The 17,286-nt window shown below is 34.4% G+C and overlaps 1 protein-coding gene across 1 annotated transcript; it reads left to right on the top strand.

The window, feature by feature from the left end:
• Positions 1-12,717: 12,717 nt before the first annotated feature.
• LOC131612353 (transcription factor MYB60-like) lies at positions 12,718-14,538 on the top strand. The gene is made up of 3 exons (XM_058884149.1): positions 12,718-13,020; positions 13,176-13,305; positions 13,451-14,538. Exons 1-3 carry the CDS (start codon positions 12,888-12,890, stop codon positions 14,235-14,237), a joined length of 1,050 nt encoding a protein of 349 aa, XP_058740132.1. The 5' UTR covers positions 12,718-12,887; the 3' UTR covers positions 14,238-14,538.
• Positions 14,539-17,286: the final 2,748 nt, after the last annotated feature.

Genomic DNA, 17,286 nt, shown 5'->3' with positions numbered 1-17,286 from the left:
TGCAAAAGTAATGTTCTGGATTGGTTCTCTCATTTTCAACAATATTCTGAAACAAAATCAAAAGGAAAAGACCAAAACCAAGCCACACGCATAGGTTGACATTTATATCAACCTACTCTTAAAAAAGAGTGATATTGATTGTATTTTATAGAAAAATAAATAAAAGTTGTATACGCATGATAATTATGATAATGATTGAATTTCATGATTGTTGTGTATGGGAGTGGATTCTCTCCCATGGATCAAAATTCGAAAAAACATTTAACATAAAAGTATGAAATTTCAATGGTATGGATGAACACTGCTCTCCCTCCAATCAAATTTACACCGGAGGGAATCCTTTTCCATTGTCTATTGAGCAGAGTGAATTTTTTTTTCCTATTCGCACCGGTTCCGACCCACCACAGGTGGGCCACTAATCCGGCTCGTGCGTAGAGGCATGCGTACTGACCAAGCAAGATTGTTCTGTCTGGGAATCAAACCCAGTATTCCCCGAGTACGTCCTTGGACGGGGCTCCTTGCCAATTGGTTGAGCTGAGTGAAATTTAATCTATGAAAGTGTTTTCTCTTTCAACCGATTGAAATTTATAATATAACCCTAAATTTATTGTAGACTATTTATATGTTGTTCTATTTGAGGAATATGATATTTGAAGTGATTTATGTTATTAATAGCGGTTGTAGCGGTCAATATTGCGGCGCAATGCGGATTTTTCGACCAGGCCGCTTTTGATGTTACCAGTACAACGCGATATGAAGAAACGGCTTGAGCGACCGCGAAATCGGGTCTTGGAGCGGTTCGGATGCGGCCTGAATTGACCACTTTTCCCATTTTCGCAAAAAATCCTAAATTTTGTATCGGGTCAGGTCTGGTAAAAAATTAGGTTAAAAACGTAAAAAAAACCCTAAATTCTGCATCGCTCCTTTGCTTTCTCACACGCTTCTCTCCTTCGCACATCATCATCATCTTCCCGCAGCTCTCCATCGCCCATCACCATCTTCGATCTCCATCTTTCTCTTCTCTCCATCCCACATCATCAACTCTGCTTCAGGTATTTTGGTTTTACACCATTATATCTTTATTTGTGCTTCTTTTATTTTGTTTTTTCTTCTGTTATGTGATTTCTGCCTCTACCAACATCCATGTTAACTCCTCCTACTAATTCTACTCAACCATCATCATTCAAGAAGAATACAAAAGGAAGGAAAACAAACTTGAAGGCAAGCATAACTTGTTTCTTTGATCGGAATGGAATTGATTTCGACGTTGCAAATTCAAGAAGTTTCAAAATGATTGTTGAAGCTATTGGTATGTATGGTGCAAATTTAAAGTACAATAAAATGTTGAAAGACTTGGTTATAAAGTATAATCAAACTTTGAAAGAGCGGTTTGAAAGTGATATTTTGATTGATCCTGTGGTCATGGATGGTGATATTGATACCAATAACCCATGGTTGTGTGGAGGTGAAGATGAAGTTATAGATGCTTAAGTGTTTGTTTTCTTGAATTTTATTGTTATTTGGAAGTATGTTTCAATGTTTTACTTAAGGCTTATGCTAATATGTATTTGGAAGTATTTAATTTCTAAGACTTAATGAAATTTGAGTTTTTTTGGATAGTTGCTAGTATGTTTTCAGCATGTAAGTGTCATTAATTTTTTTAATTTTAGTGTCCGCGTCACTGAAATAGCGCCCACCCCGCTCCCCGCTTCTGCGCCACTCCCATTTTAGGGTTGACCGCGCCGCGCCGCTTTTCGAGATTAACAACATAGGAAGTGATAACTATTCTATAGCCGAGGAAAAACTCACGGCTAACTAACATATCCGGTCTAGTAACACATGGTCTAATAACAAATCGATAAAGTCGAGAGGGTTGAAAGGTAATTTAGTATTTTTAGTATATTGCCTATGTGGCCCTAGTTTTCTGTGTATAAATAGACTAGTAGTAGCTGCATTTAAACTTAACCATTTTCTTACAACTTTTGTAGCCTTCATTGCAGAGTATTAAATAATATTCATTTTTCTTTCATCACCTTGTGCACTAACAATTGGTATCTAGAGCTCCGGTTCAGATTTACATGGATACACGGGAAAGATGAGTGAAACGGTGAGGCGTTGTGTGATTGATTTTGTTTCTTGAGTTCACCTTGAATCTTGAAAGGAATCGTAACAGAATCATATTTTTTGATTCCGCGGGATTGAGAAACACTGTGTTTGGTGAGATCTGAGTGACTTGTACAAGGTTGAGGATGAACAAAAACGGTAGTATGAACACCAAACTTCTAGTGTTTGATGGTAAGAACTGGAATCGTTGGAAGATTCAGATGTGTGTGTTATTTTACGCTCAAGATGTTCTTGATCTCATCAACGATGGTTATGTTTCAGTTGCACTTCCAGAAAATACAACTGATGCGAAGAGAAATGCTCAACGTGACCTAAGGAAGAAAGATCAGAAGGCATTGTGCTTCATCCATCAATGTGTGGATGTAAACGTGTTTGAGAAAATCGTTGATTCGATGACAGAGAAAGAGGCGTGGGACACACTGGTTAGATGTTACAGTGGTGACACATCAGTGAAGAAGGTGAAACTTCAGTCCCCGAGAAAGCAGTATGAGAATCTCAACATGAAGAACAACAAGAAGGTATCTGAGTACATCTCCAGGGTGATTGTGATCACTACTGAGGTGAAAGCTTGTGGAGAAATCCTTTATGGACAATTAATCATTGAGAAGATATTGAGGTCGCTTACTTCTCAATTTGATTATATTGTTGTAGTAATTGAACATTTTACAGATCTGGACACCATGAGAATAAAAGAGCTACAAAGCAGTCTAGAGGCGCAAGAGTTGCGTCTGACTGAAAGAACTTATGAGAGGGAAGTTAAGCAAGCTCTGAAAGCTTATTTTGTCAAGAAGGAACAAAAACATTCTTGGTCAGAAGCCAAAAATAGACGTGGTGATAGATTCCAGAAGTCAGAAACCTCTACTTTTGATGAGAAGAAACATTAGAAGGGAAAGGAGAAGTTTGATAAGAAGAAGGTTCAATGTAACTGTTGTAAGCAGTTTGGCCATTTTGCTAAAGGTTGCTGGTCAAATAAGGGAGGGAAATCTGAAGAAGCAAATATAGGAAGAGGATATTCTAATGATGAACCTGTGCTATTAATGACTTCTGAGTCTGATGAAATGTGTTTGGTAGATTGGTGGTATATGGACACTGGCTGTTCAAATCACTTGACTTGAAACAAACAATGGCTGATAGATTTTAACTCCAGAAGGAGGACAAAGATCAAAAGTGTTGTTGATAAATACCTTAATGCAGAAGGTATGGGTAATGTCAAAGTTAAAGAGAAGAATGAGAAGTCTGTTCTGATCAAGGATGTTTGGTATGTTCTTGTAATGAAGAGCAATCTGATGAGTGTGGGTCAGATCATTGAGAAAGGTTTCTCAGTTGTCATGAAAGACAATCTCTTGAAGTTGTATGATTCCAATTAGAAGCTGATTATGGAATATGAACAGGGAAGCAACAGAAAATCCAAGGTGAATATGGAGACAACTAAAACAGAATGTCTTAGTACAAAAGATGCTGAAGGTGATAATAAGCTGTGGCACAAGAGGTTGGGGCATCTGAACTACAGAAGCCTAGAGCATTTGAGTTCTAAGAAGCTCATGCATGGAATTCCAAAGATTGTGAAGCCTGAGAAGTCATGCGAGGTATGCATGAAAGGAAAGCAACCCAGATTTCCATTTGGGTCAGAAGTAGCCCCAAAAGCAAAATATGCTTTGGGAGTAGTGCATTCTGACGTGTGTGGACCATTTCCAAAACCTTCACTTGGAGGAAATAAATATTTTGTGTATTTCGTGGATGAGTTTACAAGAATGACGTGGGTAACACTCATTAAATTTAAGCACGAGGTGTTTACCGAATTTCAGAAGTTCAAGGTGAAGGCTGAGAAACAGAGTGGTCAGAAGCTAAAAATTCTCAGAACGGATGGTGGAGGTGAGTATAACTCTACAAAATTCCAGAAGTTCTGTGATGAGAATGGAATTGAGCACGAGGTTACTTCTCCTTATACTAATCAACACAATGGTCTTGTTGAAAGAAGAAATCATACTTTTCTTGATATGACGAGAAACATGCTGAAGGAGAAGAAGCTTCCTAACATCTTGTGGGGAGAAGCTGTTGCCGCATCAGCCTATGTGCTCAACAAGCGTCCAATGAAGAAGATGAAGGAAATTGTTCTTTTAGAGAAGTGGACTTGAGATAAGCAAAGTGTTAGCCATCTGAAGGTGTTTGGTTCTGTATGTTACAAACACATTCCAGAAGCTAGAAGACAGAAGCTGGATGATAGAAGTAAAGTAATGATTCTGGTGGGGTACCACAGTACAAGTGCTTACAAGCTTTATCGTCCAAAAACTAATAAAGTTGAAGTCAACAGAGACGTCATTGTCAAAGAGTCAAAAGCATGGGATTGGAGCAAGTCTCAATCCATTTCTGAAAATAAGTCAGAACTTGAAAGTTATGAAGAAGAGTCAGAGTCATATGATGATTCTGAAGACTCTGAAGATGAGTCAGATGGTGAATCTGATTCTGATCCAGATTTTGAATCTGGTGGTGATCATACTTCTGGAAGGGAAAACTCAGAAGGTGGGCCCTCCGAAGGAGGAGCTTCTGAAGGCAGTCCAGTCGCTAACGCTGTTCATGACTCTGAAGTTGGAACTTTTAAAGAAAGAGCTTCTGAAGGTGATCCAATTTATGAAGGTGGTCAAGCATCTGATATTGTTCATAGGCCACAAAGAATCAGATGAATACCAAGAAGGTTTGCAGAGTTTGACATGTTGCAAGACACTGGAGTAAACTCTGAAGGAGAAGTTGTTCAGTGTACCATGTTAGTAAACTTTGAACCCGTAGGTATTGAAGAAGCTCTCAAGAAGAAATTCTGTTTGAATGCCATGAAATAATAACTTTAAGTTATAGAAAGAAACAAGACTTTGAATTTGATAAAACTTCCAAAGGAGAAGAAAGCCATCAGTGTCAGGTGGGTTTTCAAGATAAAGCTTAAGCCAGATGGATCAATTGGCAAGAAAAAAGTAAGGTTAGTGGCTAGAGGTTTTCTTCAGAAACCTAGGCTAGATTACTTTGAGGTGTTTGCGCCTGTAGCTAGACATTAAACAATTAGATTGGTGATTACTTTAGCTGCAAATAGGAACTAACATCTGATGCATCTGGATGTGAAGTTTGCATTTCTGAACAGCCCGTTACAAGAAGAGGTATACATGTCACAACCTCCTGGATTTGTGAAAATAATCAGGAAGGGATGGTCTACAAGTTACATAAAGCTCTGTATGGATTGAAGCAAGCGCCCAGAGCTTGGAATCTGAAGATTGATTCATTTTTTAAGAAACAAGGGTTTTAGAAATGTGAGATGAAATATGGCGTTTATGTACAACATTCTGGAGGCAATATGATTCTGGTGTGTTGCTATGTTGATGACATATTGCTGACATGTAGCTGTTCTGAAGAGGTAGTCAAATTCAAAAAGATTCTGATGAATGAGTTTGAAATGACTGACCTAGGAGAATTGGTATACTTTCTACGGATGGAGGTATTATACTCTGAATAGGGTATAATATTGCATCAGTTGAAGTATGAACTTGAGCTTCTGATGAGATTTAAGCTGCAAAATTGTAAGGCTGCTATAACTCCATCAGAAACCAATCATAAATTGGATTCTGACTCTGATGGTGAGGATGTGGATGCTACAACCTTCAAATAGTTGGTTGGTTCTCTAAGGTATTTGTGTAATACCAGACGTGATATTTCCTATGCAGTTGGAATAGTTAGTAGGTTCATGAGTAAACCTAAGTGGTCCCGTTACCAAGCTTCTGTCAGGATTCTGAGGTATATCAAGGGAACTCTGAAGTTTGGAGTACTATTCCCTTCTGGAAGAAATACAGATTCAGAGTTGACGAGTTACTCTGATTCTGATTGGTGTGGAGATAGAGTTGATAGAAGAAGTACTTCTGGATACTTGTTTATGTTTATGGGAGGTCCTATTTCTTGGTGTTCCAAGAAGAAGCCTGTTGTTTCACTAGCAACGTGTGAAGCTGAGTACATTGCAGGTGTTGCAGCTGCATGTCAAGTTGTTTGGCTTCTGAACCTACTGCAGGATCTGAAGATCAATGTAGATAAGTCATGAAGCTGATGATCGATTAACAAGTCTGCAATCAATCTTGCGAAGAACCCAATGCTGCATGGGAGAAGCAAGCACATTGAGACAATGTATCATTTCTTGAAAAATCAAGTCCAGAATGAAGTATTAAAAGTTCTGCACTGTAGCATCCCGAAGCACCTGGCAGATATTCTGACAAAAGCGATCAAGATGGATCAATTTCTCCACTGAAGGGATGAAATTTGTGTTATTAGTTTTGATTAGGAAATCCTAAATTAAGGGATGGTGTTGAAGGGTAATTTAATATTTTTAGTATATTGCCTATGTGGAACTCGTTTTCTGTGTATAAATAGATTAGTAGTAGCTGCATTTAAACCTAATCATTTTCTTACAACTTTTGTAGCCGTCATTGCAGAGTATTAAATAATATTCCTTTTGCTTTCATCACCTTGTGCACTAACAGAGAGGCTGTTCAAATAGACAAGAGCAAACGACGTTTCTTTATGTGTCATATGCAAACTTTGTTTATGTAGACAAAATATTTCTCCATATGGTTCACTCTATAGAAAATCAATCATAAGGACTTCCATATGGAGCAATGATCACTAAACTCCTAAGGACTTTCAACATTGATACCATGGGAGAAACAATGGACTCATCGAACAATAGGATTGGCTAGACTTCCCTTAGAAATATGAAGGTTCTCATCAAACATGGAGAATTAATGGACTACTTAATAGTTGAAAAAGAGGACTTAAAAGAATAAGAAGACATGACACTCAATAAAGTCATGAAGATATGTAAAAATTTGGTCAAAGACGTGGCAGAGGATCAAGACGATCATCTCAAAAAATGATGATACTTATGGAAACGAGTAGTCTCACAAATGTATCTTAGCTTCTAAAGTGTGTTTGATTTCCCATTTTTTGCACTATTTTAATTCCTTCAATTTCCATATTTCTATACTTCAATTCCAATATTATTTGAATTAATAAAGTGAGATGTTATCCCTTTCCTAAATGATCATATGCCTCCATGTTTGCATATTTAAAATTCTTGCAATGCACCTTGTACTCTCATTTTTTATTTTGACAAAGGGGGAAAAGTATACTCTTAGGAGGAGTAGAGTATAATGTCTACATAATTGAGGGTGAGTTTAACAACTCTAAATATATATCTGTTTGTTTCTTTTACCATCTTCCTGAGAGATGCATTTTCATCATCAAAAAGGGGAAGAATGTGGAACTATGTTTGGTAGGTTACTAAAAAAAGCAGTTAAAGGAGCTCATGATAATGTGCTTTTTATGATTAAAAATAAAATGAGTCTTTGATGATACACCTTTTATGTCAATCTTTACAATCTATGAGGATTCAAGTATGACAACCGGTTAAAGATGCAAGCATATAAGTTAGGGTTTGGTGATCACCACAAGCATCCTCTGGTGATGGTATCCAACCTAAAGAAATATCATACCATATATCTAAGAAGATTCAAGCAATTATATTTATATTATTAGTTTACTTGACAAGTCTTGAAGCTTCAAAGTATGAAAAAAAGGAAGTGTAAAAGCTCACACTGTCGCGTCTGAGTGAACTATGTTTGTAAAAACACAAGGTTTTTTTCATTAAGTTATACGGATAAATCACAAACACCATTGAAATTCTGGACTCAGACACGCGATGTCTTACAGGATGTCACGACATCACTATCTGAATGTTTTTAAACAAATGAACAAAGTGTAAATAGAAAACAACACAGGAAAATTGTTAACCCAGTTCGGTGCAAACACACCTACATCTGGGGGCTACCAAGCCAGGGAGGAAGTCCACTATAAGTAATATCAATTCAAGGTAATACAACTCAATATTACGCCTTTCACTTAATATCTACCCAATGCAACTTCAATCTAAACAACTTAGACCAGAGATCCTACTCACTCCCCCTCAATCACAGCAGTGATGATAAACTAACCAATGAAAAAGAAGACACTCTTCAAAAACACAACTTGATCTTGCTTAAAAGCTTTGATCAAGTACAATAGTACTCTTGCTTAAAAACTTCGAGTACTTCTTACAACTCAAAACAAAAACACCTAGACCAAGACAATCATCATGATGATTGTTTGGCTTACAAGAAAGCTCGTACAAAAAAAACACAACAAACTTCTGGACGGCAAACCCTAAAACCTCAAAAACCAACCATCCAGCAGCTTCTTCAATTGATATAAATAACCTTGCAGCAGCTGGGCCTTGGATCCAATATTAGTTTTAAACCTAATTAAGACCATTTCCATAAAGCAAAGATCCTATGAAAAACCATCGCATAAAGCTGATCTGAAACAAATCAATATCCAAAGTTTCCAAAAGAGGCGTCCAAAGACTTAACAGATCAAATAACCATAACGAGATCATAATAAAACACAGCAGCTTAGGATGTCATGACATCGGCCTTGACATCAGGTAAAAACCTGCACAAGAAAAACTTCAAAACAATGCATGTCATGACACCAGGTTTGACATGATAAAGACACTATTTGTTTTACCAAAAAATACAGCCAATCAAACATCTACAACAAACACACACACACACACACACACACACACACACACACATACACACACACACACACACACAAAAACAAGTTTTCAAGCCTTTGTTTCTTAAGAAAACATCCATAATTTTTTTTGAAATTGTGATAGTTGATTTTGGAACTGCCAGAATGTTTTGGACAAAATTTTGTACTGTCCAATCAATTAGCACTCATACCCAATCGATTAGGTTAGTGAAAAAATTGTGCTTAAATGTTTGTAACATCGTCTTAATGAAGGGCAACGTCACTGTATCCATTCTTTCCTTTTCAAGCATTCATAAACGTTTATTTTTTGGGCTCCCAAATGATTGGGGAAAGAAGCCAATTGATCAACATATTAATTATGACCCATTGATCTTTAATTTTTTGTGTCAACCTCTATCCTATAAATAGATGCCTCTTCCTTCACATTTTGACATCCATAAAAATATTAGCCACTTATCTCACTCCTAAGTCTCTCTCTAAAAATATTTCTTTACTTTCTCTCACTTAAATTAGTCGTAGCGCTTCGATAAAATATTTTTATTTAGTGAGGAAGTTTTGTATTTTAGAAGGGGTTATTATTGTAAATTTACCAAAGAATGTTTTTCTCTTGGTTGGATAATTTATCCTTAAGGGAGTATTTTTTTGGGTTAAGAGCTAAACCCTTTTAAGAACTTTTTTTAGGGATTTAGTTTCTAAGTCGCCAGTTTGATTTATAAGATCATCCTGGTTAAAAGCTTACTTCGATTCAAGATCAACTTTGTTCAAAATATCATCTCGGTACGTGAGTTATTCCCGGTTTAAAAGCTCACTTTGTGGTTTTAAATCTCATATTGGTTTGTGGTGAGCATGGTCAAAACCCTAATTTAGTTTGTGAGTTCAGCCTAGTTTAAAAGCTTGCATTGGTTCGCGATAAGTCCGTAGAAAATATAGGTTTAGACTGAAACTTCATTTTTCCTTGTTTAAGGGGGTTCAAAAGTTTAACCTAGTGAAAACTCTTAAGCATTACTGGATACTCTTAAGATCACGTATTGGGGACATGATCAAGTCTATTCTTGACTTAACATGTATAAATCACTGATGTAATTTCTCTTACCTTTAACTATTTACTTTCCATTACTATTTGTTAAAAACATTTTAATAATGGTTTTAAACTCTGAAAAATAACAACGAAAGATTTTCAAACTATTATTTTTCTAAAACTCAGAATTATCCCCCTCTTTTGTATAGAGTCACATGTCCAACATGATGATGTAAGTGGAGCAGCTGGAGAGAAGGCTCAGGAAGATGACGAGGAATGAGAGGATAAAAATGATTACTAAGAAGATGATGATGAAATAATCAGTGAGAGTGATTGAGCGACACAACATGAGAAACATTAGTGTGAAGGTTTTACTGTTTCTTTAGTTTCATTTAGCACTTATTTAACATTTTCTGTTAAATTATGCTTTAATGTTGACGTAGTAGATTATTAAAAATGTTTCCAACTTATTATGAATATTTTGATGTTTATGATTAGTTTACTACAAAATTTGATGTGCCTGAAATAAGGAAATTAAACACAGAAAAACTAGTTCTAGTGTTGTAATGGAGGGCGCTAATCAAGCCACGCAGTGTTCGAAACACAGTTGGATGCATATGTGGGATAAGTGAAGACTATGAGGCTAAGCAAGGTCATAGATATTCCACTCATTATTTTGTTGCTTAAGAATAGGATAATGTTTTCTGCAGTGGGTGGAATGCATAGATGATCATAACTAATAACCCATACTTGTTTATTTTTAATTGTTTTCATGATTAAGTGTCAATTTTTGAAAATTTTGAAAATTTTAAAACTTTTTTTGAAAAAAGTATTGCCAAAGGAAGTTTGTATGCATATGGTTTAGATAATGATATGAATAAGTCAAAATGCATGGAACCACAAACAAAAGGTTGACACAATTAAAGTCCTTTCAATTAAGGGACATTTTAGATTTGCGGTTAAGAGCAAAGACTCGACGAGATACATCCTAAAGGTCCATAAACGAATAAAGAGTTAGTATACTTCAACCTCTACGAGACCTCATGCTTGAGGGAGTATGTTGTGATATAATATAGAAAGGTTTTGAAGGAGAGGCGAGGGGCACACATTACCTTTACCTTCTCATCGTATTTGCTTTGCATCATCCATTTCTTGAAAAGGGATTGCACCTAGGGTGAGGGGTTCCCTTGTGTGTTCCAGGCTACTCCGGTAACATTCTTGGGTGATCGCATGATCCCCTTTGACGGTATCCACCCGCCTGTTAAGTATTGTATATTTGAGGCTTAAATGAAGGGTGGAATAGACCTCCCATAATAGGTTGAGGGAAAGTCTTCCTAGGATGGTGTTGTAAGGGGATGTGGCATCTACCACAAGATATTTCACTTCGACGACTCCAATGTTCCCCTCAGAGATGAATGTTGTTTCAAGAGTGATATGGCTCTTGACCTGCACTTGCTCATCTGATATGCCAACCATGGATCCTTGAAAAGTTCCAATGCTATTGGGATCAAGATGGAGCCCTTGGAAATCACTTTAGAATATGATATCTGTTGAGTTGTCGGGATCAATCAATACTCGCTTCACATCTCAATTGGCACACTAAATCGTGATGACCATGAGATCATTATTATGGGGGAGAACCCCAATTGAGTATTCTCTCGAAGAGATGTTTATGGGTTCTTAGTCGCTGCCTGAAGTTTCAAGGGCTTCAACGTACACAATGTTTACTTTTAACACCCGTCGATATTGATGGCCTTCTAGGAATTTATTCCGAACATCCTCGCGAGAAGATGGTGAAAGCAACAGTGAATGAATGATGAGTTTGGTCCATATTAGTTTTACCGGGGTCCCACGATTGGCGCCAATTGTACTTGCTAAAAGTGCAAATGCATAACAACCCATAGTGAATAAGGGCTATCAGAGGCTTTAAGGTTGATGGGGTATTAAGTGGTAGCTCACGGGACGAGAGAAACTACTGTATATGTGTATTAATTTTTATTTTATAGTCCCTTTTCTATATCGTAATATCGAGGTACTTATATCCACCCAAGGCTTGTTGGATCCAAGACTTCCTGAAATATAACAACCACTCTAGAAACGGATAATTGATTCCTAGAAAGTCAGGGATCACGGTTAATTTCCACGACTCCTAGTGTACCGTTTGTTGACCTAATAGGTGTACCGCACAATCAACGATAACGAAGGAGACACAAAATATCTAGATGATGCATTCAATAAAAATGCTCCATATCCGAAAGAGGGACACTGAAATCAACGAAGATGCGATGTGGGCAGGACGATGGACGAAACATAGGTTTTTGGCATGCCCCATGACCTCTTTCAATATATTTTGGTCGTGTTCCAGGGTGTGTAACATGGACTATAATACACGACCTCAAATTTGTCACGGTTAAATTGTGCCTAAATAAGATCTCATAACAAATTTGTCACGACTAAACCGTCTCAAATTCTTTTGTCTAGGTTAAAACGTGACTAACTTACACATAACGTTCAAGAACTTAAGAATATATATATATATATATATATATATATATATATATATATATATATATATATATATATATATATATATATATATATATATAAACTAGGTTTTTAGAATGAGATGAAAATTAGTTTAACATTTTTGAGCCTGAATTTATTAGATCTCTACCAAATTTATGTATAAATTTAATACAGTCTGGTTATTGTGCTAACTAATAGTACATACTAAAGGATTTTCAATTGGAAAAAAAAAGGTAGGTGTTAATTAAATTCCTAACTTTGGTGAAAACACAGAGTGGCATGTGAGTTTATAAAAAAGAAAAAGAAAAATTAAATTTCTGAAACTGATCTCGCTGACTTTGGTTTGTAGCTAGCATTGACTACTATGTAGTACATGATTATAAAGGAAGTAAAAGAGTTAGGTGACTCAGCAAGGTAGATATGAATGAGTTTAAGAATAAAGGCCCTCTTTTCTTCAAAGTCATGGAGAGTATATAAACCAATCACATGCATTGATACTATTTGAAACCCCTCTCTCTCTTTCTCTCTCTCAATTTTAGTCTAAAGAGTGATCAAATAGTAGTGAAGAGTTTTGAGGGTGAAAAAAAAAAAAGAATCCATGGGAAGACCTCCTTGCTGTGACAAAGTTGGCATCAAGAAAGGTCCTTGGACACCTGAAGAAGATATCATCCTTGTTTCTTACATCCAAGAACATGGTCCGGGAAATTGGAGATCCGTTCCTACTAATACAGGTATCTTTTTTATGACGAATTGTTAGTAGTTAATTGTTAGTGTATAATATCTAGCGTAAATAAGATTAATTAAGATTACCATGAATGATAATTTTTTCTTGTGATCTATATATATTTGAATAAAATTAATATATAGTTGAATTTTGTATAAAAAGGGTTGTCAAGGTGCAGCAAAAGTTGCAGACTTAGATGGACAAATTATCTGAGGCCAGGAATCAAGAGAGGAAACTTCACTCCTCATGAAGAAGGAATGATTATTCATCTGCAAGCTCTTCTTGGTAACAAGTAATAATCTTCACATCTCATAATTCTTCTCTTAATTATTCAAAAATTAAACAAAAAATATAATTATGAAACATTATTATGATTAAATTTTATTTGTGCAACTATGAAAATGATGTGTCTGAATTAAATAAATATTGTTGAGCAGATGGGCAGCCATAGCTTCATACCTTCCACAAAGAACAGATAATGATATAAAGAATTATTGGAACACACATCTAAAGAAAAAGCTTAACAAATTTCAAGCTGCAGCTTTAGAGTCATCAAACTCAACAACTTATGCATCCAAGAGTTTCAGTGACAGAAGCTTAGATATCACCAACAACCATGCTTCGTCGCTAAAGCTTAATAATAGTAATAATCAAAATTCTCTTCAATCTTCTTCATCAACATATGCTTCAAGCACTGAGAATATTTCAAGGCTGTTAGAAGGTTGGATGAGATCTTCACCAAACTCACAGCAACAGATGAAAGGAAATTACCAATATGGTCATCATGATCATCAAGAGTTTCAAAGCAATGAGGATAATGTTATTATGGATGATGATAATAATAGCTTTGAAAATAATGGTAATTTGTTGGTGAAGTCTGCTTCAGTTCCAGCTGATTTAAACCTTCAAAGCCATCATCATCACCATCATCATCATCATCAGCAGGAGAAGATTAGCAAAGATGAAATGGTTTCACATGATCAAGAGTTTGATTCCATTCTTTCATTTGAGAATCTCAACAATGGTGTTACTTGGGACAAGTCAACTTGTGATTCTATGCCTGCTGAAAAGTGTTCTAATGCTGCTGCTTCTTCTTCTTCTCAAAAGAGTATCAAGAATTTATGCAATGCTCCTCCTCCATTGTCATTTCTTGAGAAATGGTTACTGGATGAAAATGTTGGTCATGTTGAAGAAATGATGGAGTTATCATCTCCAATGTTCTAACTTAGAACAAAATTTATCAAATAATTAATCCCTATAAGCTTGGGATATGTGAGAAGAAAATATTATTTAAATGATATATGGTAGTATCATGATAAAGTCAGAGAAAAACAAGATAAAGAAAATTCTCTGATTATTATAAGATTAGGGTTTAATTTTTATATTACATAGGTTGAGGGATCTTAGAAGTTAGGATCTCTTTCAGCTTGTAACTTGAATTGTTTAATTATTTCAAGTACTAAGTTTAATTTAGTGCATGTTGTTGTTCTTTTTTCTTGTAGAAAAACTACAAGTTAATGTTAACTCAGCCTAATTAATAATATAACAATTAGTTATTTGTGTTTATTCAACTATATAATAGATTATAGATATTTTTTTATATCCAAAAATTTAGTTTGGCATCAGGATTTTACAGAAAATGTTTATTCAAAATTTAAATTTATTTTAAAATAAATTAATATATAAGAATGACATAATATTAAATGATATAATAATGGATACATATATTTCAATCAAGCTTTATTCACTAAAAAGTTTGCATTAAGGAAAATCTTACAAGCCTATACTTCATATTTGTTTCTTCTTTTATATCTTTTCTGTTTATTTTTATAAAGAAAGTTATTAATATAAAAATATTAATAACTATTTTCTCTAATATTTGTTATAATGTTTTTTTAAAATTTATTGAATTAACAATGTGTTTGACAAATGTATAGAATATATATTAGTTATTTAAAAGTTTTTTTAAAAAAATGATTTTTTTATAATAGAAATCAAAGAGAATATTCTATAATTGTTCCACCAAAATTTCAACTATTTTATAAGAGTCTCTCTTTTTTTTACAAAGAATCATAGAAAATTCTTTTATTATAATTTCGTGTTTATAAATTAATATAAATATTTAATATATCCCATATTTTAAAAAATAAATGTTATTTATACATAAAATTATGATAATAAATAAATTGATTCTAATTTTATATTGAAACCTACTAAGAAGGGCAAAATGGAAGAAAAATCAAAGACAATTCATTGGAGAAGAAGAATTCAATATATACATCATGTAGTATAATTAATTAGCATACATATTAGCTCAATTGTCATTAATAATTGATGTAGAAAGGAAATTATGATGTGACTATGGAGACCAAGTGTACAAGTTAATAAACACAAAAATAAAAAGAGCAATTATTTATTTCCACAAAAATGGTTCTTTGATATTGTCGCCAGTAAACTATACTGGCTTAACTTTTCATAATATTAGGAAAAATCATAATTGAATATTAATTATTGCTAAATTAGTCGAATACACAAAAAAGAAAACCGTCCCATTTTTTCACCTTCATTGGTAAGTTTTTTCCCTATCAATAATTTAGACAAATTAATGAAGAACGTTTTAAATTTAGTCATTTATAAGAAATCTATAAGCAATACTGGCATGCCATTTGGAATCTATAATTAATACTCACAAAGCTATTTTTTATTAAGATCCAAAAAAACAACAGTTATTATTATTTTTTTATGTGAGATGGAAAAATAGTATTTTACTTATATTATTAAGCATAAGTAAAATGAGGTATGTGAAATAATAGAATGGTGTCACGAAAGTCTTGCTAACAAATAAGGTAAAATAGGTGGCTGAAACTTCCTTTCTTTTTGGAATTTTTGGTATGAGAAGCATGTGAACTTCTTTTTACCTTTCGGTGTAAGAAAAGCTGGCAACCATTGAAAAATATCATGAATGTCATATATGTATAGAACTTTGATTTCACATGATATATGCAACAAATGGTCTATGCAAGCTGGACCAATTATACCATGCCATGATCAATATCATCTTATCATAGTTAAGATGATTATACACAAGTTATATGAAATTTGGGTAAATTTTTTATATTAAAAAGTGAAGTAGGATAGTACTATAGTAGGAGAAAAATTGAGTAGGTGATAATAATGCTAGTAAACAATGAATTTATAGGGATTCAGATCAATAATAAGAGGCTGTTAAGAGCAATAATTTGATGTTAAATTTGTGGATAGCCTACCTTGACTTTAAGACTATATTTATTGCAGCGGCTTTGGGACTAGATAGGGCATGTTGTGATTGGCAGTATAGACAACTAAAGATGAGGTGCATCATTAAATTCTTACTTTCTCAAAATCTTATTTTATGTGTTCCGTTTAGTTTTGAGTACTTCTTAAAATATTGTTTTCTTTGTTTCAATTCGGAGTATAAACTATTTTAAATATTTTACGTTAACTAAAAATATACTAGTTAATAAATATGCGAAAGAGAAATATAACTAAGATTTTTGTTTTAATTAATGACATGAGAATGAGAAAGAAAATAAAAAAAAAACAAAAAACTTAAGAATTATAAATAATTGATGGTATGATAAAAAAAGAAAATTTCTTTACCCACCTCCCTATGGGTGGTCACCTCCTGCGAAAAACCAAAACTACCCCTGCTTCGGAAGTTCATTTCCGAAAGCGTGTTTTTTAAAAAAATTGACTTACTTCGGAAGTTTATTTCCGAAACAATTATTTCGGAAGTTCACTTCCGAAATACTGCGATTTCTGCAGATTTATCAAAACACTCCCCCTCCCCCAATCATTTACCCTAAATCAAAACAAAAAGTGGCAGAGGCGAAAATTTGTGCAAACAGAATTCCAAAGCTGCATCAAGGCTCCAATCACACTGCTAAACAACATTCAAAAGCCCTCAATCCTAACACTTTGTAAGTTTTGAAATTTTTAGATCTATTATTCAAATGCATGTTATTTAGGGTTTTAATTGCATAAATGATATATGGCTAGGTTGTTAGTAGTATTTAGGTTGTTTAGAAGCATTTTGATTTGGTTTGAAGGTTGATTTAGGGGTCTGCCATGGAAGTTAAAGGAAATTGCATCGCAGGGGTGTTTCGGAAGTTCATTTCCGAAAACACCTCCATCCCAGTTTTCGGAAATGAACTTCCGAAATATATCAGAAGTTCAAATTTTTTTGTTTTTTATTTTGTCTCGCATATTAATCGATTTCAATTGTTTACAGGAA

The sequence above is a fragment of the Vicia villosa genome, linkage group LG6 (genome assembly GCF_029867415.1).
Source record: "Vicia villosa cultivar HV-30 ecotype Madison, WI linkage group LG6, Vvil1.0, whole genome shotgun sequence".
Taxonomy (NCBI): Eukaryota; Viridiplantae; Streptophyta; class Magnoliopsida; order Fabales; family Fabaceae; genus Vicia; species Vicia villosa.
The sequence above is the reverse complement of the archived record's forward strand: the minus strand, read 5'-3'. Positions and strand labels throughout refer to the sequence as shown.

What these genes read in the sequence shown, in the direction of transcription:
- LOC131612353 (XM_058884149.1), top strand. Translation starts at nt 12,888, where the DNA reads ATGGGAAGACCTCCTTGCTGTGACAAAGTTGGCATCAAGAAAGGTCCT. An exon ending in ATCCGTTCCTACTAATACAG is followed by an intron (nt 13,021 to 13,175) that starts GTATCTTTTTTA and finishes TTGTATAAAAAG; the next exon opens with GGTTGTCAAGGTGCAGCAAA. An exon ending in CAAGCTCTTCTTGGTAACAA is followed by an intron (nt 13,306 to 13,450) that starts GTAATAATCTTC and finishes ATTGTTGAGCAG; the next exon opens with ATGGGCAGCCATAGCTTCAT.